Source organism: Cimex lectularius, unplaced genomic scaffold, assembly GCF_000648675.2.
Source record: "Cimex lectularius strain Harlan isolate CLEC.00 unplaced genomic scaffold, Clec_2.1 scaffold102, whole genome shotgun sequence".
Lineage (NCBI taxonomy): Eukaryota > Metazoa > Arthropoda > Insecta > Hemiptera > Cimicidae > Cimex > Cimex lectularius.
The window spans coordinates 1,597,614-1,620,289 of record NW_019394228.1 but is presented as its reverse complement, the minus strand read 5'-3'; the positions used below and the strand labels follow the sequence as shown (position 1 = coordinate 1,620,289).

General features: G+C 34.9%; 2 protein-coding genes across 2 annotated transcripts; one reads left to right on the top strand and one right to left on the bottom strand.

Moving 5' to 3' along the window:
- The first annotated feature begins 6 nt into the window (after positions 1-6).
- Positions 7-22,501, top strand: LOC106665449 (DNA polymerase theta-like). Its single transcript, XM_024230358.1, has 29 exons — positions 7-417; positions 491-602; positions 4,880-4,995; positions 5,059-5,183; positions 5,241-5,369; positions 5,438-5,642; positions 5,717-5,849; positions 6,674-6,826; positions 6,892-7,104; positions 7,168-7,301; positions 7,395-7,697; positions 7,754-7,918; positions 9,971-10,121; positions 10,183-10,426; positions 10,497-10,608; positions 10,672-11,963; positions 13,081-13,488; positions 13,670-14,071; positions 14,230-14,664; positions 14,977-15,356; positions 15,413-15,606; positions 20,675-20,801; positions 20,862-21,043; positions 21,102-21,200; positions 21,271-21,448; positions 21,519-21,670; positions 21,726-21,990; positions 22,047-22,228; positions 22,288-22,501. The coding sequence occupies exons 1-29, from the start codon at positions 340-342 to the stop codon at positions 22,429-22,431; spliced, it is 6,813 nt and encodes a 2,270-aa protein (XP_024086126.1). The 5' UTR covers positions 7-339; the 3' UTR covers positions 22,432-22,501.
- Positions 18,109-19,137, bottom strand: LOC106665497 (growth arrest and DNA damage-inducible proteins-interacting protein 1). Its single transcript, XM_014391948.1, has 2 exons — positions 18,688-19,137; positions 18,109-18,625 (listed from the first exon to the last, which is right to left on the bottom strand). The coding sequence occupies exons 1-2, from the start codon at positions 19,002-19,004 to the stop codon at positions 18,178-18,180; spliced, it is 765 nt and encodes a 254-aa protein (XP_014247434.1). The 5' UTR covers positions 19,005-19,137; the 3' UTR covers positions 18,109-18,177.
- Positions 22,502-22,676: the final 175 nt, after the last annotated feature.

Sequence of the window (22,676 nt, the reverse complement as noted above, 5' to 3'; positions counted from 1 at the left end):
AATTAACAATTAATAAACAATTTCATATCGAACATCTCCCAACATCGATCGAAAATAAGGTAAATCATTTCCACAAAAAAGGGTTAACGGTCGAACGACGAGACCCATGAGAAAAAGGCCGACAAACCGTCAAACGTCAATGTCAAACTCAAACGCACCAGAATGTAAACTTCTGGGCCTATCTCGGTCGCACTATACAGAAGGGGGAGCGAAACGGGCCGAAACGGCCCGAAAGACGATAAGACTTCCGCCCAAAGGTTACACGCTCGCCGTCGATAAGCATAAGCATAAACATCTGATGGATCGTGGACTGGTGGATGGGCTTCCACATCAGGCCTCATGTCTCTCGATCTGTCTCTACCATGGGAGGAAAAGCTCAAACTCGAATCTTGGGGATTGCCTGACTATGTTTTGGCGGTTCGTCCAGCCGGTTTTCTTTCTTTTTCTTTCAAAATCTTTTTTTTTTAAAGACTTAAAATGTCCGTTTCAGAAATATGTAAAGAAAGGCGTAAGATGCATGTTTCCTTGGCAGGTGGAATGCCTGATCTCTGGGAACGTGCTCACTGGAGGAAATTTGATTTACTCAGCTCCAACATCCGCAGGTTTGTGTATTTCATCCCATTCAATGACTGAACCAAACTGCTCGTCCCAAAATGGATAACATCAGCAAAGTCTTTTCGCACTATTAATCAAACCTTGACAGGTTCAATTGCAAAGTCATTTCTTTCATTAATTTTTATTTTGTAGTTCGGAAGTAGACCTACCGGACCTGATCTCGGTCTTGTCTTCTCTACACATAGAAGCTAAACTCCAGGACTATCAACAGTTATGCCACTTCAGCTCCAAGCTGTTTTTATCCTAATTCATACTCTCACTCATTGTTAAATATCTTAATCCATTTATGTTTAGTGGTCTATTTAACCAAATTACTTGTTTAGGGATGGTTCAGTGGTTCATTTCAGTGGATCTTTAATAACTCCAATATTAAAACCACACAAATCCCCCAGTGCCCCATCCTCTTATAGACCAATAAGCCTCCTTCCTATTTTATCCAAAATCTTTAAAAGTATCCTCCTTAAAGACTAATTCCTATATTCGACTCTGAAAACGTAATTCCTAACCATCAATTTGGGTTTCAACCTCTCCATTTCACTGTTCAGCAGTAGCTTCAGAGTAGTCGACAAGATATCTTCGGTTCTAGAAAACAAACAATACTGCTCAGGCGTATTTCTGGACGTTATGGAAGCATTCCGCCTCCTCTATAAGTTAAAATGTATCCTCCCTCATTCCTACTTCTGTGAAATCCTTCCTCTCAGATCGATGGTTTAAAGTAAGAATTGGTACCGATTTTTCACCTATCAAAGCTGACGTTCCACAAGGACGTATCCTAGGTCCAATCCTCTACACCATCTACACTGCTGACACCCACACATCCAAACACCACAACCTACGTGGACGACACCACAATCTTATCAACACACTCCAATCCTATCCTAGCAACAGAAGCACTCCAACAACACCTGAACCTTATTACCAACTGGTGCAATCTGTGGCGGATCAGATTAAACACAAAAAAGCCAACAAGTTACATTTACGCTCAAACGACAAACCTGTCCACCAGTGCACATTTACAACAAAATACTACGAACATCGAACCAAGTCCACTACCTTGGGCTTTACTTAGATAGTAGACTTACTTGGAACCCACTTACACGATTAAAAAGACAAGAACTTAACAAAAGATATGGACTACTCAGACAAAACTAAGCATACATAACAAACTAACTGCTTACAAAACACTCATCAGACCTATTTGGACCAGAGACACTTTTTCATCTCAGCCACAAGACCTTACATAAAAATAATAATTAATTGAAATAAGTTAATTATATTCTTTACTATATTCTCACTGCTAAATTAGGGCCACAGAGTCATGAATATTCCTTTATCACCCTGTATAGCTGCTTTGTAATTGAGAGTCGATGGGGTACTCAATATTCGCGAGCAGCCCACTCACTTCTAAATACAATGTTTCTTATTATCTCAATTATTATAATTTATTTAATTTTTTGGTTTTTATATATTAAAATTTGTCTTACTAGATCAACCTTTAATTTTACAATCATATATAGAGGGATAAATGTCAATAGTGCCGTGGTGGATTCACTACATAAAGCATACCTCAGTGTCACCAGGACATGACTCTTTCCTGAGATATTAACTTTTTTTAAATTTTAGTCTAAAATCAGATTGTTTACATAAGTTTGTAATTTTTTATTTTTATTTAATTATGTATACTTTATGTGAAGAATGAATCTGATTTTTTTTACCAACTAATAAATTTTTCATTAAAAATATGAAACGTATGATGTTCTTGCGTTGCTGCTCTCCTTAGGTTCGATATCATGTTTTTCAATCTCGCAAACAATATTTCACTAAGAAAAGTTCTAAAAAAAAGTAAAAGTGAGTATGTCCTTGGAATACTTATAAAATAAGGCAACTTTGGTGAAATCCTCAAAAATTTTGATGGAAAAGTCATTGCACGAGCTAAAATTGAGTATTAAAAAAAAATGCACTTTGTCATTTGTTATTCTTTGGATGGCTACCGTGTATTCAGAAGCGCGAATTTTTCAATAAAATGTTATCTTGTGGAAAATTTAATTTAGTTTGAGTAATAAGGGTTAGATTTGTATTCTAATGACCCTAAAGTTGAGAAATTATGATTTTATAGAAAAAAAAAATTTTAGGCAAAAATTGCGAAAATGTTTATATTTCAGGAAAGATAGAAATTTCGTTCTGTTGGCACTGTACTACATTTTATTTAGTGAATCCTCCATGGCAGAATTGGCATTTAACCCTGTAATACTCACCCCTGTTCTCCCTCCAGTACGGCTGGGTGGTGGATGGGAAAAAACCCTGTAACACTGAAATTTAACGCACCACTCAATTTATTTAGCTTAAAATTAAATCAATTATTTTTCCACATTACTTACAGGTAATTAGGAGCAATCATAGTCAAAATAAACAGCAAATAATGCTTCGTTTGCTTTTGTACTGATTAATCCCATTTGGACAAAAAGTACCATCTGCCCTTCCATTATGATAAGCTTCAGTTAATCTTTTTCCTTTGTTGATTTCATTTGATATTAATTTTATTCTTAAATCTTTTCAAAGGATTAAGTGAGGCATTTGAGTGAGTATGACAGTGGCAGGTTCATAACATTATTAGAGAAAGGATACAGCGAGTGTGATGTTGCTAGGAGACAGAGTACTTTAAAATATGAAGGGCTCGGTGCTTCAGAGAAACAGTGCTTCGCAATAGAAAGCCAGGACAGGGTCAACCTAGGTCTATGGATGAGAGAGATGATAGATTTGTCCTTCATCAAGCTCTGTGAAACTCAAGCTTTAAGTGAAATGGGATAAGAAATCTGATTACAAGCCTGAAACGTTTTGATTCCTCCAGGACTGTAAGAAAGCTCAATGAAAATAACGTGTGGTGATTAGTGACCGTTAGTCGATAATTATTCAGAAATTGTGAGATGCAGTCTGGTGTGATGTAGGTCTCAGAAAAACATTTTCTTTATCGTGCCAACATTTCAATCTTTATTGAGATCATCTTCAGGGCCTGGGATTTACAAACATTGTTTAAATTTAACAAATAAATGTAGGATATTTGTTAAATTTAAACAATGTTTGTAAATACCAGGCCCTGAAGATAATCTCAATAAAGATTGAAACGTTGGCACGATAAAGAAAATGGTTTTCTGAAACTTACATCACACCAGACCGCATCTCACGATTTCTGAATAATTAAAATGAAAATAACCTCAGGGCCTGCCACCCTGCTCATGGACTTCTTGCCACAGCTCAGAAAATGGCCTGGCTACAATTCGCTGGGAATGTGCGAACAGGACATTGGAAGTTTGGGAACGAATTTCTTTTACAGATGAAGCAAGAATTGGCCTCAAATTTTCATATGATTGTAATGTTATACAGAGGTGCTCAGAAAAAGCTACGCCTGGCATGGTTCCTCAAGTGGCATTCCTTGATGGGTCCATTTTTGTCCATTTAATTTATTTTCATACACACCTTTTAAAGGATTTTGGATGAGTTGATGGTCGGTCCTACTGATATCATCACTGTGACATCTGCAAATGTTGCTATTTTTCCGTCCATTTTTGAAAAATCACTGGTATATAACAAGAAAAGTAATAGACCTAATATGGTGCCCTGTGGTTCTCCTGCGTTTATTGTTTATAATTCTTAATATTGTATCGCTCAATAAATATTTGTATGTCCAGGAATTCAATGTCAATAGAGGTGGATTTTTGTAGAAAAAAAAGAACATACGTGGATGAATTCATCAGGTTCAAAACAAAGAAGTTTCTCAACATGGAAAACAAAAATCTACCTCTCTCTCTCATGTATAAAAGAATAATAGGCCTCTATATTGGTCATTGCCCATTTTATTACCACCTTAAAAAATGGAAAAACTTAAACAGAAGTCGGCCAACTCTGCCATGAAACAGCAGAAACGTCAGAATATTTATGTGACTGTACACTAACACCTAGGGAAATAAGTGAAAAGGAACTCCTGAAAGTGCTCAACTACCTTGATGGAATCCCATATTCTGGAGTATAGAAGTAAAGAAGGATCAGTTCCAATGAATTTTTAGGTCACAGTGGAAAAAAAAAATTGATCATCATTAATGACCCTGGGGGGGAACCTGTTAATGACATTTAAAATGTTTGACTTTTCTAAAAAACAACCTAACGATATGCAAACTATTTGCTAGTAATAAAATCTATTTCTAACTATAAATAAAAGGCTTTATTTACTTTCTCTGTATATTAATTTGCTTGTTTTTTTTTGTCCTAGGGAAAACATTGGTTGCTGAGATATTGACCCTCCAAACTGTATTAGAAAGAAAGAAAAAAGTCATAATCATCCTTCCGTTTGTTTCTGTAGTTCGAGAAAAAATGCTATATTTTAAGGTTTTTATTTATATTATTATGTGAAAAATAATGCCAAATTGACTCATAAATTATCCGCACTAGGAATTACTCGCTGGCAGTGGAATACGAGTGGATGGTTTTATGGGTTCTTATTGTCCTCCAGGTGGCTTTAGGGCAGTTCATGTTGCAATATGCACAATTGAAAAAGCTAATAGTCTTATAAACAGGTGAAAAAATAAAACGTAAATTCATTAAAAAAGTCATTAATGTTTAATTACTTTCAGATTGTTAGAAGAACGGAGTTTTGAAAATGTTGGATGTGTTGTAGTTGATGAACTTCACTTACTCGGAGATCCTCACAGGGGTTACTTGCTTGAACTGCTTCTCACAAAAATTAGATATATTTGTAAAATGTAATAAATCAGTTTTTTGTTTTTTTAACTCATGCTTTTGAAATAATTTATTAACTGTTTTATTACAGAGGATTGACTGAAATGATACAAATAGTTGGAATGTCTGCCACACTTCCTAATTTAGATTTACTTGCTTCGTGGCTTGATGCAACACTTTATACAACGGAATTCAGGCCAATTCCACTTTATGAATATATTAAGGTTAATAAAAAAATTTACAAAAGCCCAGGAAACTATCTTTCCCATGAGATCACACCTGAATTTACAATAAATGTATTAATTTTTTATTAACCTGTATATATTATTATTTTATTATAAACTATCATTTATTTATTACTGATCGGTAGAAAGATTCAGGAGATGTGATATACCTCTGTATAGACACAATTTTAAAGGGATATTCCGTGCTAGTCTTCTGCCCAACCAAAAACTGGTGTGAAACATTAGCTCAGCAGATTTCAGTCGAAATAAAAAAACTGGGTAAGTTTGTACAAAACTTTTTGAACATTTTACTTTGCAAAAGCAAATTTATTATTAGTGTATATTGTAATTTATGCAATCAAATTAATTATTGTAGTGTGTGCAAGATGATGAGCCTGTACGTTTGTTTCTAATAATCTTTTTTTTTTTTTTTTTAATTTTAATCATTGGTTTTTATCTTTTATTATTTTATTTTCCATCTTCAACAGTTGAGTTATTCGCTTCTCATAATCCATTGGCAATTCCAACTTTTGCTATTTATAGTAAATTGCCGGCAAACTCAAGTATCACCCACCATGGGTATCGGCTGTCCAAGTTTAGATCTTAGATCTTTCCAGCTGTCTCTGGAGTGGGAGGAGTTCTGTCAAAAGTTAGTTCATCTAACTCATGTACTTCCAAACCCATTTGTACTCATGTTCATTCTTAAATTCACTCCTATAATATGATAGATGATGGTTTACTTGATATTCCATCACACATTCATGCTAATAAGAAGATTCATGGTAATAAATACATTCACAATATTCTATAGAACAACCCTGTTTCCTCCAAGAATCGAAACAGGGGACCCAAATACATCTGGGCTCAAATCCGGTGGCATTCTTGCGCACTCTTTGTTCAGAGCCTTTCAATTAGGTGAGTTACAACTAACTTTCTCTACATGCCGGACACGCCAGCTTTGGCCCAAACCAATTATTATAAAATTGGTAACGACCGAACTGTGTACAAGTACAATGTGTAGACTATTAATTTAAAAAATAATAATAAAATCATTGCTATGATCCCCAACTAAGAATCTCACAATAATTTATTTACTTTTCAAGGTTGTTCTCAAGACAATATAGGCTTATCTTTGAGAGAACAACTCAATTCAAATAAAATTAGTATAGTATTGGAACAATTGAAAAAATGCCCTGCTGGTTTGGAAAAGTCATTAGGAAGGAGTGTTTCTTTTGGAGTCGGTTTTCATCACGCTGGTAAATATTTTATGAGAAAATTAACTCAATACGTTTGTAAAAATCCGTTGCTTTTGTATCGGCAGGGTTGACAATGGACGAACGAGACATTATAGAAGGTGCGTTTAGAAAGAACGTAATAAGAGTTATAGTCGCGACTTCTACTCTATCAGCCGGAGTCAATCTGCCCGCAAGAAGAGTAATAGTTAGGACACCTCTGTTTAACGGAAGACCTATGGATATTCTCACGTACAGACAGATGATTGGTAGAGCTGGGAGAATGGGGAAAGACACTGAAGGTATTGAACTAGAAGAATATTGTATGTTTATTTACTTTTTTAATACGGTTGTTGATTTTTCAGGTGAGAGCTATTTGATTTGCTCTGAAGAAGACAAGTATGCAGGGCTGCAAATTGTCAATTCAAACCTGCCAGCAGTTGAGAGTTGCCTTGGCCAAGGCGATTTGTCAAATAGTCTTAAAAGAGCTATATTAGAAGTAATACAAATGTTTAACTTTTTCTTCTCTCAATTTTATTTACTTTTAGATCAATTATACTAATTATTATTATTTTTTTTTACATTTTCTAAGATTATCGCCAGCGGTATTGTCACCACCAAAGATCAAATTAGAAGTTACGCAAGTTGTACTCTTCTGGCACAATCATTTGGGATTGAAAGACTTGACGATGTTGTCACTTTATGCTTGGATTCCTTGCAAGACCAAGGATTTTTAGCAAAAAGTTGCAATTCCGAAGACATATCTGCGTCCAGTTTGGCGGAGGCTTGTTTCGCCGCGTCTATACCACCAGATCAGGGCATTGTCCTGACAAATGAACTTGCAAGGGCCAGGAAATGTTTCGTTCTTGAAACTGATTTACACGCTTTATATCAGGTATTAAAAAAGTTCATACATGGTTTTATTTCCACTGATTACTTTTTTTTTTCAAGGTAATTCCTTTCTCAGTGTGTGATCACTGGGAAATCGATTGGGTAAAGGCATTTACAATTTGGGAATCGTTGCACGAGAGTGTTAAAAAAATTGGATATCTTATTGGTGTAGAGGAACGGTTTCTTATTAAGGCTATGAGATCATCGATTAACGTCAGGGATAATGTAAGTAACAAATAAATTCTGTTTAGTAGAGAAAAGTAAACATGGGATTCAATAAAATTCCAATATTTGAAAGTCTGTCATGTCCGATAGACTAACCAGTGAGAATAGGCAGATCAGGACAATAGAAAATAAACTGCAGGTTCATCATCAAGCAGATTTCAAGAAGAAATCTCAGAAAGAACCGATAAGCTTGTTTTTTTCCTCATACAATCTGGTGTTTTTTTGTTTAGGAGATTATTAAGTTGTGTTTGATATATTGTCTGTATGAATAATTAGTTTTAATTAATCCATATTCCCATGGTGCCTAAGAAGCCATGGTTTCAAGGGTGTAAGGGGTTGAGGCGTTTTTTCTCCACGATGGTGCAAATACGTACAAATCACGGGTTATGGGGTGCGCGTTGATTCAGAATAGTTGTGAGAGACAGCCCAAATTGCATGACTTGTGATCAACCAGAAGACCTCAATCACTTGATTATGGAATGCCCAGAACACGAGGAGAGGAGAAAAATTTTCCTGGAGAGGATCTATTCCTTGTAGTGTGTAGTAAAACCGTTTGTTTGGAGTCCCTAATTTCAGAAGTAAGAGACATTGTTTACATGCTTCTATATCAATTCACCAAGGGGGGGGGGGTAAAATAGATATTTGAACAGTCAACGCTCTGGGGGGCGGGGTCTTGGGGACCTCAGTACTTTGAGACGCCCCGCCGCTTCTGTGTATGAATGACTTCTCTCTCTGTAAAATGTTTGTTCTTTTTGACTTTTGAGTCAAGTAATTGTTTCTGACTTTTGTGTTGCGTTGTCTGGGGTGTTGGGGTGACAGGGTGCAGCGGCTGCATTCCGGGTGGGGGGCTGCTCGTGCTTTCTGGGCAATGTATAGCCTCGAGCGTAGGGAGACGTGGACTTTTCCATATAGGTTTTTGTGTAAATGGTTTTTATCTACGTCTTCCAGGTGCCCTTGTAATTATATATAATTTAAAAAAAAAAGGAACAAAGAAAGCATGGCAGCCCTTACCGCTGCGTGGTTGTAGTCTGGGGCGCAGCGGCTTCTCCTCATCAGTTTCCCTTGCTTCATAACCATCCCCGGTTGACAGTATGGCTGATGTGTGGTTGCACAAGGCAAAAAAAATTAATCCATATATGTTTAGCAGCCATAATTGACAATATTATTTCAATTAAATATTATTTTTATCTAAGGTCTTGGTTGAGATAAAAAGTTAGCGTCACGAGTCGGATTTGAACCCATGACCGTCAGCTGAATCGCTGCTGGCCTAACCGATTGAGCTTTTGTGACTTTGATCCGATTGGACACCAACTCCTTATCTCAACATACAACCTTTTGAATTTTCCCCCTTTTTGCCATTTTTCAAATGTCGTGTAATCAGGATTCGAGTCTCAGTGACATGAAGGGGCCAGGGGAGCTGTCAGCAAAATAATTACTTTAATTAATACATCAAGATTTTGGTTGAAACGAAAAAGTTAGTGCCAAGAGCGGGATTCGAACCAACTTTTTCATTTCAACCAAAACCTTACATAAAGAGATTATTTAATTAATTTATCGATTCAGCGGCCATAATTGACTATATTAATTATTTCAATTAAATGTTATTTTTATCTAAGGTCTTGGTCAAGAAGAAAATGTTAGTGTCACGAGCGAGATTTGACAAAAATTTCAGTTTAATATGCCGCTGCTCTAACCACTGACTTTGATCCGCTCCACTGAAGGTCGTGGGTTTGAATCTCGCTTGTGACACTTTTTCATCTCAACCAAGACCTTAGATAAAAAGAATATTTAATTGAATTAGTTTTTAGTTGATCAAATAAATAAATCAACTTTTCATTGTCACTATCTGTTATTATAAAACATTACGAACACTCTGGATCAAGGTAATTGTCTTGAAGATGAAATTCGTTGTTACTGCCAATTTTTCGACCTGTTTTAAGGTCAACAGGACAAAACAATCTTAAATATCCACAGTGCCCGTGAGTGAAAAAGTGGTCGATCTTTCTAATACTGAAAATGATACATCGTCTTTTTCTTGTATTTTTTATACAGGCTAAACGGATATCAGTTCTAAAACGGTTTTATACAGCACTCGCACTTCAAGATCTTGTTAACGAACATCCTTTACATGCAGTTGCAGAAAAATATGGGTGTAACAAAGGGATGCTTCAGTCTTTACAGCAATCGGCGTCTACATTTGCTGGTAATCCATTTTTTCTAAACTTCTCTATCTGTGACATTTAATTTTGTTATAATAACTTTAGGCATGGTGACAAACTTTTGCCACAAATTAAGTTGGGGTGCGTTGGAAGTCGTGGTGGCTGAACTTGGAAGAAGAATACAATTTGGCGTCCAAAGGGACCTTTTGGACTTGATGCGGCTTGATTGCATGACTGCAGTCTTGGCAAGAGGATTGTTTAACTCCGGAATAAAAACTCTTTCAGAACTCGCATGTTCCAACCTTCAGGCAATACAAAATGCTATACGCAAAGCCATGCCGTACCAAAAGTTCGATATACTTTACCAAAAATGTATACAATTAATTTTTGTGATTTTTCATATTGTATATTTATTTTAGTGAAGCAGTTGATCTTAAGGATAGTAAAGATATATGTTTGCCAGGCAGACCTGGGCTTTCAGATCTAGAAGCTGCTGATATTTTTATACACGAGGCTCGAGCTTTTCTTTCGGTATTTACTTCATTTGGTATAATTAATTTAATATATTTCTAACTTTATTTAATTGGATTTTAGAGGGAATTGGGTGTTGTGAATATAGAATGGAATGCAAGTGTTAGCTCGTCATTTTACGAAAGTTCCACATTGCACAATTCTTGGTCTAGTGTATCTAGCAGATCTAGGCATTCCTTCAGAAGAAAAAGGACATCGAAACGAAAATCAAGTGTTTTAAGTAGAGCGAAGAATAAACCATCACCCATTGTACAGGCCAAAAAAGAAAATGAAACATTTAAAGAAACAGTTCAGCTTTCCGAAGAAATAAAAAAATCTGATAGTGTTCAACAAAATCCAAACGAAATTACCAAAGATGGAAGTGAATCTTTTAATGGAACTAGCAAACTGAGCAAAGCCCAAATTTCTAAAGAAAATGATGATTTCGATTGTTTTTCTGATATGGAAATATTAGAGGAAATCAAGTTTCTAGAGAAATGTGAAAAACCAAAAGAAATTGTAATAAATCAAGACAAAATTAATTCTCAAAAGTTACCTAACATCAATCCGTCCTTAACAAAAAATTATGAAAATGACATTATTGTACCAGGTACCCAAGAGCTTGAAATTGAACAGAAAAACTCAGAATTGTTTGATATTGATTTCATAAAACCAAAAACAGATAAAAATGATTTGAAATTTTCGAATTGTACTTCGGTTTTTAACGAACCTTTCAGTCTTGACAGCCTGACAGAGAATACATGTAATCAAGAAGAAAGTATAAAACAAAGTATTAAGAACTCTGTGTTTCTAGAAAATAAAATCGCACATAAAATTAAAAGTAGTACGCCTAAAACAACACCTAAAAATATATCATTCAAGGAGAAAAGAAAATGGTCACTGGGCTCAAATACGTCATGCCATAGCAATTCTGATATATTCAACGAATCTCCAGTCGACGTAAAAGTTGAAAATATCAAATTACGAGACTTTGACGATTTTGATCCAAATTTAGGTGGCGATAGCATTTTTGAGCGTTCCATTCACGAGGAAATTTCCTATATTCCAAAAAGGAGATTGAGCGATTCTTTAGTAGAAAATTCACCAGTAGAGCGTAAAAAGCCTTGTTTAATAAATTCTCCAGACGCTAAGAATAAACAAAAACCCGACATGTCTGAGTATTTTCAGGATAATATCAGTATTGACTCCAAATTAGAAAATATTCTCAATTCTGGAGAGACCTTAGAGAAAAATAACAAGAACACCGTTTCAAATACATTCTTGGCAGACGCTTTTGAGGATTCTTTTAATGGCATGGCAGAATGTCTATCGGAAACACTCGACACTATCAATCCTGTTCCATCAAATAGCAACAGGTAAAAATTATTCTAATAAAATATAGTTTCTTGTAAAAAGTAAACAGTTGTAAGAGTAAAGAACCTGAAAATCTCTGAAAATGGGCTTCTAATTAACATTGTATTTAAAAAAAATGAGTTGAATATTATATATTCAGTATATTTTTATATTGTACATAAAAAAAACCCTTTGTATTTATCAGTTTGTTGTATTCGATATGTCAAATAAACTTAAAAACATTTAAAAGTGTTTTTGATTTATTCATAATTTTTTAAGCCACTTATGTTGCTACCTTAAAAAATAATCAAAATTTTTTGTTTCAATTTTGTAATATTTTATTAATACGAATTAAAAAGGTCATACTAGTTTTACAAAAGTAAATATCCAGTAAATTTTTAATTAGGCCTATTTTTTATAGAAAAAATTATAGGCAAATCCAAATGTTTTTTGGAAGCATTAAAAAAAGTATTGTCGATTTTCAGGGATTTTGGGTAGCCTATGACAATCCCGATGTTATACCATAAAAAATATCACATTATAAAATTTTTCTTATTATTTTATTCTCTGGAGAGAAAGTATTTATTTTGAATTAAAACATCAGGGGTAAGGCAGGTTTGAAATAAAAGAAAAAAATTCAGTATCTTCATCAAGATTTTGAGGAATATAACCCTTCACCTGGACTTTAAAACTATTATTATTAACACACTCTCAACACGACACGCAAGAATGGCACAATTACACAGAAGACAAACACTTTGAGCCCTGAAGATGATCTCAATAAAGATCGAAACGTTGGCACGATAAAGAAAATGTTTTTCTGAAACCTACATCACACCAGACCGCATCTCACGATTTCTGAATAATTATTATTAACTCACAAATATGAACATTTACTTTCAGCACTGAAACTTATGGTTTCAAACCTAGTTTTTTGTATCCTAGTAGTTAATAATAGTTTCAAAGTCTTGATGGTTGGTATTTATTCCTCTAAAGCTTGACAAAGGAGCAATTTTATGCAGCTCATATCAAAAGTGAAATTTTAAGTATATAGAGAACCCAAAATTAGGATTTTTTTTATTCCTGTATTCCTGATATATCTTCGTCACAATAACAAAAAATTTAAATAATCTTTTCTAGATTATCCTTCAGGCCTGCTGCTCACGAAAATTTGTTAAAAGTTAAAAAAATGGCATCGAGTAAAATAATAACCCCACAAAAAAGAAAAAGGCATGACAGTTTCTGTTCTCTCGATTCTCCTTCATTTGATGTGTCAATGAAATCAAGAAAAACACTGAAAACCACACCGAAGAAGGAGAGAATATGCAAGACGTCAAGTCCAAGCAGCCCAGTTGAATGTGATAAAATTGCAGAACATAATAATAAAGCTTATGAATGCTCCAAACTCCATGGGCCTGTGGGAATCGATAAAACAAAAAGCATGACGAACACTTTTTTAGCCAACGCTTTTGAAGAATCTTTCAGTAGAATTGAGGCTGTAAATTCTGAACCAGAGGACAACGTTTTTACCACAAACAAGGATGATAGGTAACATTTATTAATATTAAAACAAATTAATTAATAAAATATTTAAATTGGCATGATCCACTTTAGATATTTATGCAGATGCGTACAAATATTTTTACTTATTAATGAGTTATTAATTTTGTTTAAAAAGTGTGCTTAATTTTTTGTAATTTATTTCTTATTGTTTTAAAATTCTGTTTAGCTTGCCATATATGCCCGAGACGGCTGAAAAACGTTTATTGAATGTCGATCAAACTCGCACAACTCCTAAAAAAAGGAAAAGGTACAACAGCGGTAAATCGCCAGCGAAGTACCCATCGCTTGGAACTTCAGTAGTGAAGCTATCGAAAACACCGAATACAACTCCGACAAAAGAGAAAGATAACAGAGTATTAAATGAATCACTGAATCCCTCAGTTAATCCTGCCAAAAATGAAAATAAACTTGATAAAATTGTTTACTGTAAACACAAAATTGATCTGGACAGTGTAATGGAAACTCCTGAAATAATGTTAAATGCTAATAGAAAAAATTCCATTGACATTTTTGATGAGGAGCATTCAGCACCAGATGAACCAATTGAAATAATTTTATCTAATAATAGGTAATTTTTAATAAAGAAATGAATTGGTAAACTTTAACAATATTGATAAACATAGTAAATTTGTTTGTATTTTAAGGTACATGTTAATTTATTTGATATGTTCTCGTTTAATAAAAACTCCCCAAGTAAAAAATAAACATTTGCTTTACATGTTTTAGAGCGCCGTTCATGCCTGCAACAGCAGAGAAACGTTTGTTGAGCATTGACAGTGTTTCAAATGATACAACACCGAAAAAATGGAAAAGGCATAACAGTGGTAAATCACCAGCTAAGTACCCAGCACTAGGCATTTCTGTAGTGAAGTCCTCAAAAACACCTAACACCACACCAACAAAGGTGTTGAATGCATTACAACATCCGTCTGACAGCCAAGACAACAATGAACTAAAAGGGAATAAAATTGATCATATTATCGATAAACTTGATCTGGAAGGAAAGCACGGGAATCATGAGGCTAGGTGCACTTTATCCAGAGATAAAAATCATTTTTCAAATTCTTCAATAGCGGATGTTTTTGAAGAGTATAATAATATCGAGGAGGTGCATTTTGATGATAAGATTGATGCAAATCCCATTCAGTCAAACAATAACAGGTAACGTGTAATGTATTTGTAAATCATTGGGATTTTTAGTTTGATCATCTTCGATCATTGTTTAATCACTTATTTTACTCTTAGACTTATTTTTGCAGCAAAAACTAATCATATTACAGGTCCACCACCTATCTGATCTCAACACAATATCTCAAAGTAGTGAGAATTGCTTGTACAGGCTAATTTTTTTACAAGAAAAAATTAACAAAACTATCTTGCATTTTTTATAAAATAAGGCCAAAACATGGTCGAGTAGTGCATAATTTTTTCCCTGTTATTTGATGTGAGATTAAACAAAAGGATTGTTTTTAGAACGCCTTCTGACTGTGTAATAAATACAATTGGATGTTTAAAAGATGTTCAAATTTCTCCAGTGAAAAATAAAAGTATAAAGTTGGAAAAACAGAACGTAAATAATAAATACAACGTTGAAAAAGAATACATGGACATTGAAGTGTGTAAAGATGAAAAACTGCTCTCCAAATTTTGCTCTTTATTTGTAAAAATCGACGAAGCGGCTTTTTATATTCAAACTTCATCTAACACTGTAATTGAAAAACGAATTGGGGTGAAACTTTTAAAGAAAAACCAATTAGACAAAAAACCTGAAATGTCATACAAAGGACACGCACTGATCAGTGTCCATCTGTACTGGGATAAAACCAATTATATTTTTGATCTCACAAGAGCAGGTAATTTATTATTTCTACAAATCAGATAATGTTATAATGACATGTTTATATTTAAGATTGCCCTTGCCTAAAAATCCTTGGTCGAGTGCTTCAAATGAGAGACAAAACTCTCGTTACTTTCAATATAAAAGAGGATCTAAAGTTACTGTACAACTGTACGAAAATTCTAGTCAGAACAAAAATCAAAGATCTCTTTATTGCTGATTGGTTAATAAACCCGAGTGATGATAGTCGGTCGTTTAAACAGGTGGTAAGTCAAAATTTTATTTATTACAAACAGCTTAGGTCATCACCAGCCCTCTGTGTTTTTACTTCTTTTTCTGGTATTTCATGTGTCTTTTTAAACTGTAGTAATTTGAACATCTCGATCTAATCACTGACTCGGCTTTTAATGTATACTAAAAATCATTTTATAGTCAATATCCTAAAATGGTAGCCTCTCATTTGTACCTCAGGTTGTCAACTATCAAATAAAAACAACTCTGGGCATGTTATGCCCCATTTTGTTTCCTGAGCACTGTAGCTGTACAGCTTATTGTACTTTATCCCTGCCTCCAGTTTTGGGGGCTCACAACACAAGTGTGAATTTGAGCCCCTGGTGTTCTTCCATCGAAGAAACTCATTTTTGAAGGTAGTTGGGACCAAATTCAGGGTTGCTGAGATCTGATCCTGCTCCGCCTATTGAGTGCTGTGTCAATTCCTTTCAATTGTGGCCACCGGTCCCCTTAGGCGTCAGAAAAATTCCAGAGGTGATGGTGGGGATCGAACCCACGACCGTGACCAGACTAGCCGAGAGTCTGACGCCTTAACCACTCGGCTACCACGCTCCATGCCGAAATGCAAAAAACTTTGTGGCAGCCTCTTTTATCCCTATCCAAAGGATCGCTTTACTGATGTTTGTAGTTGGCCAATCGTATGTAGTTTGAATGTTTCATTTTCTACAAAATAATTCCCAATTTTTCTTATTCCTAGAAATAATTGTTAAAGCAAAGATTATTATTATGGCTTAATAATGAAAGAGGCTAGAACAAACATGCAAACACGATTTCGGCAGCTGTGTAAAAAAATGGTCTAAGCTGTCAGATAATGGTTGTTAATAAGAGCCTCGGGAGCCGAAGCCGTCCTCAAAGGGCATGGATTTAATAAACCGCGAATAAGATGTGGAGTGAGAAGTTTAAGGCCGGAGCGGCGTCGTTATGCAAGGCGGCAGAAAGGTAATGACAAGGATTGTAGCCTTGTTATTTAGGTGGGATTCGGCATCGGTTCACACGGGTGGCCCACGGAGTGGGTGGCACTTCTCAGAAAACAGATCCACTAATATTCAACAATAAACTGACGATCGACCTGTGTGGTGCGCCAAGATGCCGCACGCCACAGGTCCCAGTTTTCTTCCTTAATGTCATCCTGATAAGGAGATTTAACTCTCCTCCTCCTGTCACCCGGGGGAACTTTATTGCTTCCTACTTAACTCGGCTAGAGATTTTATTTGAATTTTTTGCTTTACGGCCCCCCCAAATATATCTGACGACTGGTGAACAAAAAAAAGAGCTAGATTCTTTAGATTGGTGGTGGACTACATTGTACCATGTAGGTTTTTATTCGTCGCTATCATGAGCAGCCTGAAGTAAGGAAAAGAGTACTACTCCAACTTGGCTGGTCTTGGGGGCCATGCTGACTTGGCGGAGGCTGTCAGCACCAAGTAACGTAGATGGCTACACACAAATGCAAGTCGGGAAAATAGAAACAAAATAACATAACTATACGTGACAAATTTGCACGTCCAATGACCCAGTACAGTACCGCGGTCCACGGGAATCTAAGCAGAGTAGTATGCCAGCTAGGTGATACCCTCATATTTATTCTCCTGATTTCAATTTTTAATTTCAACTTTAGGCTTCAAATTTGTGAATAGATTTTAATTTTTTTTTTTTGGGGGGGGGGGTTTATGCTGGCATATTACCCATGAAGTTTTCTATTTTCATTTTACTGTCGAGCGTGATCGGCCGACCAGGGCCAGGTCCCCGCCGCGCACCCACACCACTCATTCAGCTCCATCATCTTCTAAATTTTCATGGTTGAAGATAATCAAAAAGAAACGTTTATCGACTTTAGAAATCCATAGATTATGTTGAAAGCTGATGGATTGTTGCTTATTAGGACAGATTCTAAGTTTATTGGTTTGGAAATGTTTGGGACCATCCCTAACCATTAATATTTGTTAACCTTTTAAATTAAAGTTATAGTTTCATAGCTATGATGAAGGTGGTATATTTCTTAAACCCTCGATGAAGGGGATGAATGTTTTCTTTTCAGTTGGCCTCATCTCTGATCATATTTTAATATAAACTATTCTAAATATCTATGACTTTGTAAGCCGTACGACATTGAACATAATTAATTCTTTTAGCTACATTTTGTAATATTATTTTTCATTTTTAATATGTACCACGATCATGAGTTCAGCAACCGCTCCCCTTCCCCCAATGGTGCTCTGGTGAATTTATGTTAGAACATAAAACCATTAAAAAAAAGTCCACTACAAAGTTTTCCTAGTGATTGTAACCAGTGATTAATTATCAAGATATGTGCTTTTGGTTGTTTTTTTCTCGTCATTTGCTGGAATCGACCGTTATTGAATGCTGATTTTCCCCCCATTCATATGTATGTAAATGCATGATGAATACTGTCATTTGAGCATTTTAGACACAATCTGGGGGAAAAATCAGGGATTTTAACAGAAGGGGAGATAAAAGAATTGATGAAATACTATTTAATAATCTTAAAAAAATGTTACACTGTATTTACAGAAATAAACTCACTCTTAAGCTTCTTTGCCCAATTTTTCTAAGAGTCTCTCTTGTTTTGCCTTTGCTTTCTGTTCTTTGAGCTTTTTCTTATAGTCTTTCTCCTTTTGGAGGAGTAATTCTTTAAATTTCTCATCCCTTGGGTCTATCTTGTAGCCGAAGTGACGACGGACCTCTTCTATTAGAGCGTCTTTCTTGGCTTTGGCTGCTTCCATATCGGCCAATTTTTTGGCCGCCCTTTCCTGCACTTGCCTTTTCCAATCCTCAAGCTTGTTCAGGTTTTCGATTATCTTTTTTTCCCTCTCCCAAATCCTTTCCTCTTCTTTTCTTTTTACCTCGAGTGCCCTTTCTATCGACTCTTGGACGCTATAAGGGAACGCGATTTTTTCAAATTCATCCGATTCAGCCAAGTCGCTTTTTAAATACCACAGCGCCCCTGGGTCTACTCCGCTCTTATTTCCGTACCTAAAAAATGAAATGATAGAAAAACATGCATTTTGTGTACTTAATAAACTTGTCATACGTACATTCCAAACATTTTTCTTTTGTACCTCATCGTCTTATGACAGTCGATTAATTCCATATTATTAGGAGGTAGGCCTAAGATCATATTTCTATGGTGAGGATTAAGGTTTGACTTGTTTCTTTTCAGTTCCAATTCTTCATTCTTCTCCCTTATCATCAGTTCTCTGTCAATCTGGTCACCGTCGATGCTGAACGTCTCCTCGTTTTTATTTTCCTCCTTTTTCTTGCCCCGAGAAAAAAAGCTTACGTGTCGCGATGGAAGGCATATCATGCCTTTCCTAGCAACCGTCAGATTCACCAACCTTTCCAACGGCATCATTTTCCCTTGGGAGTTTTAAAATACCTATTAAGTTGCTTAAAGCTGAGCCTACCCTCTGTAAAGTCACAATCACAACATACCGGAAGGCAGATAAAACGTACAACTGAACCTTCTCATTTTTTGGTTTAAATACTCTCCACCAGATGTAAACTTGTAAAGTGTCACACATAACCAATAGATGGTGTTATTATACTTATGTTAAAACATTGACTATTATTTGGAAAAAAAGGTCTACTTTTTATTTTTTGTAAAATATATATAAAATATACAGACACCATAGCATACTGTAGTAAGTTTCTCGGTTTTTATTTTAAATACTAATGAGCAATGAACTTTAACTTTAGAAAAATAAATAGAAGCGTTTTGTATCCAAATTGATGTCTGCCTAATTCGTTTGCATTCCAATTTTTCCAATTATTGTTATATTGCCCCATTTCGGTTTTTTTTTCTTATCTTTCTTCTCATCCTCTATTCTTTGAATCTCAAGCAATGCTTTTCTTCTCTTTTGTCCTATTCATCTCGCAACTTTATTTTCTATACTTCTTTGTTGATCCTTGCTTTTGTTTTTGAAAAATTATGTACTTATCAATTTGTTCTGCATCTTGTTAAGTTATATATGTCAAACAGGAGTCAAAATTAATTTAGGAAAAATTAATAATAGGAGAATTAAGAAGATTAAGATTGGGGGACCCATTGGCCAGCATGATAGACTCTCAGCTCGTAGACCCAGTGGTTCAATTCCCACGTCACATCTGGCCCTTTTTTCATGCCACACTTCCCCACAACTTACTTATACAGGGTGTTCGGCTACTCGTGTTAGAAACTTTGCCAGTAGATTCTACATTCAAAATGGAACCAAAAAGTCCTAATTAGCTATGGTCCAAATCTCAAAAGTTTCGGAGTTATTCCCAGTTTTCTGATTTTTTACAATTTCACGATCTTGCTTCAAATAAACAATGATAAAATTCCAATTCATCAACAAACAATATTCATAATAATGATTTTTTGATCCAACCACAAAAAATATGTGCATAATGTATTTTATTGTTCTGAATCGCTTTTTGTCATATTCTTTTGTAATGATGACCAACAAGCATAAATACAATTTTTTCTTCAAAAAACTTGTGCACCTAGATCCTGGTTAATTCTTCCTTTGATTTATATGTTTATACAGTGTACATCGACAACAAGGAACTAATGACTTCCTCTCAAGTCAGATTCTTAAGACTGATTTGAAATATCCATAACATATTCTATAAAAACCTTTAGGGATGAAATCTGTGACCAAAATTCAACTAACTCAAACAAGACATTAATGAATACACTTTGGGCAGAGTGGAATCATTGAGTTCCAAGTCGGCTAATGTCCAGCACATTGAATTCTTTCAGTCAAAAACAAATTGTCAAAGGTACTTACAACAACTTCAGCATTCCTTTTGACAACTATCTGATCCCCCTATACAATTTCCATCACAACACAACACCAGATAAATCAGGTTATATCAACCCTTGGGGTGCGAACCTGGGATCTTTACCTTACAGCATATGAGCGCCGTGTCAATGCTTAAACCATTGCGACCACCGACGCTCCCCCTATTATTAACTGAAAAAATATAAAAACATCTTTTTTTTTTGCTTATTAAAACAACGCATTATTTATTTGATTCAAGGCCAGTGATTATTTAACTTCCAATAAAGACTTCTCAGGCCGAATGTCACATATCAAACAAATTTGGGCTCTAAAAAATATAATAAGTTTGAAATTAAAAGAAAATCAGCTACATCATATATTTGATGGTGAATATTGTTATAGAATCGTTCTAGTTACAAATTTTCATAAAATAATTTTTATTCCAGAAATTGAAGTTCCATTGTTATCATTAATTCTGAATATGGAACTTGTTGGGATAAAGTTCAATAGGGAAACATCAACAGCTTTATGGAAGAGAGTTGAGATCGCAATGAAAAATTTGGAAGAAGAGATTTATAAACTGGCCGGCCATCAGTTTAATATTACATCAAGAAAAGATATCAATTTGGTAATTGAATCTAAACATTTATTCAAAAATTTGTTAATAAACCGAGCATTATTTTCAGATGAAAAATTTGTTAAAAATCACCCCTGAAAATGAAGCAGAAAGTGAATTTATGAAGGCGATTCATAATTGGAGAAAACTTTCCTCTCTCAAAGCTAGAGTAAGATATTAAAATATATACCATTAACAGATTTAAATTTAAAAAAATATTACTTCTCCATTTAAACTAGAATTTGAGCCAGCTTTTAACATGTCTTGAACGAGATGAAAGGTGTAGGGGAATTTCCAATATGTGCACATCAACAGGGCGCATTGTAATGCATGACCCAAATTTGCAACATGTAGCTAGGGATTTCACTATAAATGGAGAATTCTTTAGTGCCCGGTCTGCTTTTATTCCCAACAAAGGTTAGTGATAAGATTTGAATTTGTAAAGTGTTTTATAACTAATTAAATAAATTAAATAAAAACTAAATAGGCAATCTATTCCTGTCGGCTGATTACAGCCAATTGGAGCTGAGGATTCTTGCACATTTTTCACAAGACAAAGTTCTTTTGAATTTGATTAATTCTGATGCAGATATTTTTATAAGCATAGCCGCAAATTGGAACAACATCAATCCTAGTCTAGTAAGTATCCCATAAGTAATAAAATATTGATTTGTTCTTTTCCCTTGTTTTTTAGGTCACTGATGAACTAAGGCAGCAAACGAAACAAATTATTTACGGTATAATTTATGGAATGGGAGACAGGACCTTAGGCGATCATTTGGGAGAAACTGCTGCTAATGCAGGCATGATGGCAGCCAAGTTCAGAAGATCGTATCCTGGGGTCCAAGCATTTCTAAAGAAATGCATTAAAGACTGTTCGAGGAATGGGTTTATTACAACAATTACAGGGAGGAAGAGGTTGCTTCCTGCCATCAATAGCAGTAACAGCACTAAGAAAAGTATTTTCTTCTCTTTGAATTTATTCGCAATGGAAGAATTATGATTTGATTCGTAGGCCAGGCAGAGAGGCAAGCGATCAATTCAACAATCCAAGGATCAGCAGCTGATATTGTAAAAAAGGCAATGATTAGAATTGAAACGAGGCTGAATGAAATATTGCCTGAAAGAGACAACTTTACAACAAATGGCCCTTCATCGCATCTTGTTCTTCATATCCACGATGAACTTCTCTATGAGGTATTTAAAAAGTGATTAAAACTATTAATAAAATAATTTTTAAAAACCTATTTTAAAAGGTCTCAGAAGAACATTTGGAGTTGGTTAAACAAGTTGTGAAATGGGAAATGGAGAACTCAACCCAACTTTCTGTAAGGCTTCCTGTTGTACTTAAAGTAGGGCCATCCTGGGGTGGATTGCAAAAAATAAGACTGATAATTTAAGTAATTTACTGAGTAAACAGTATGTACAGAGCATATAATTCTATTAGTGAAATAAATTTTTTTAAAGTACCGTATTCTATCTTATTAAAAAAACACAAAAACAAAATTAATGGCCATCATTGATGGACTATTGATTGTCCTGATTCTTTAAAAATAAACAAATAAACAGTAAAAGGTATGGTTATGGGTGAGATTTTAATCATGGCAGAATCTCCAAAGGAAAAACAAAAAACCTACATGCTATT

Excerpts from the sequence above, each read along its gene's own strand:
- LOC106665449 (XM_024230358.1), top strand. The coding sequence starts at position 340 with ATGTCTCTCGATCTGTCTCTACCATGGGAGGAAAAGCTCAAACTCGAA. Across the intron at positions 4,996-5,058 it reads AAAAAATGCTATATTTTAAG|GAATTACTCGCTGGCAGTGG; the intron begins GTTTTTATTTAT and ends TATCCGCACTAG. Across the intron at positions 7,698-7,753 it reads ATTTACACGCTTTATATCAG|GTAATTCCTTTCTCAGTGTG; the intron begins GTATTAAAAAAG and ends TTTTTTTTCAAG.
- LOC106665497 (XM_014391948.1), bottom strand. The coding sequence starts at position 19,004 with ATGATGCCGTTGGAAAGGTTGGTGAATCTGACGGTTGCTAGGAAAGGC. Across the intron at positions 18,626-18,687 it reads AAAAGAAAAATGTTTGGAAT|GTACGGAAATAAGAGCGGAG; the intron begins GTACGTATGACA and ends TTCATTTTTTAG.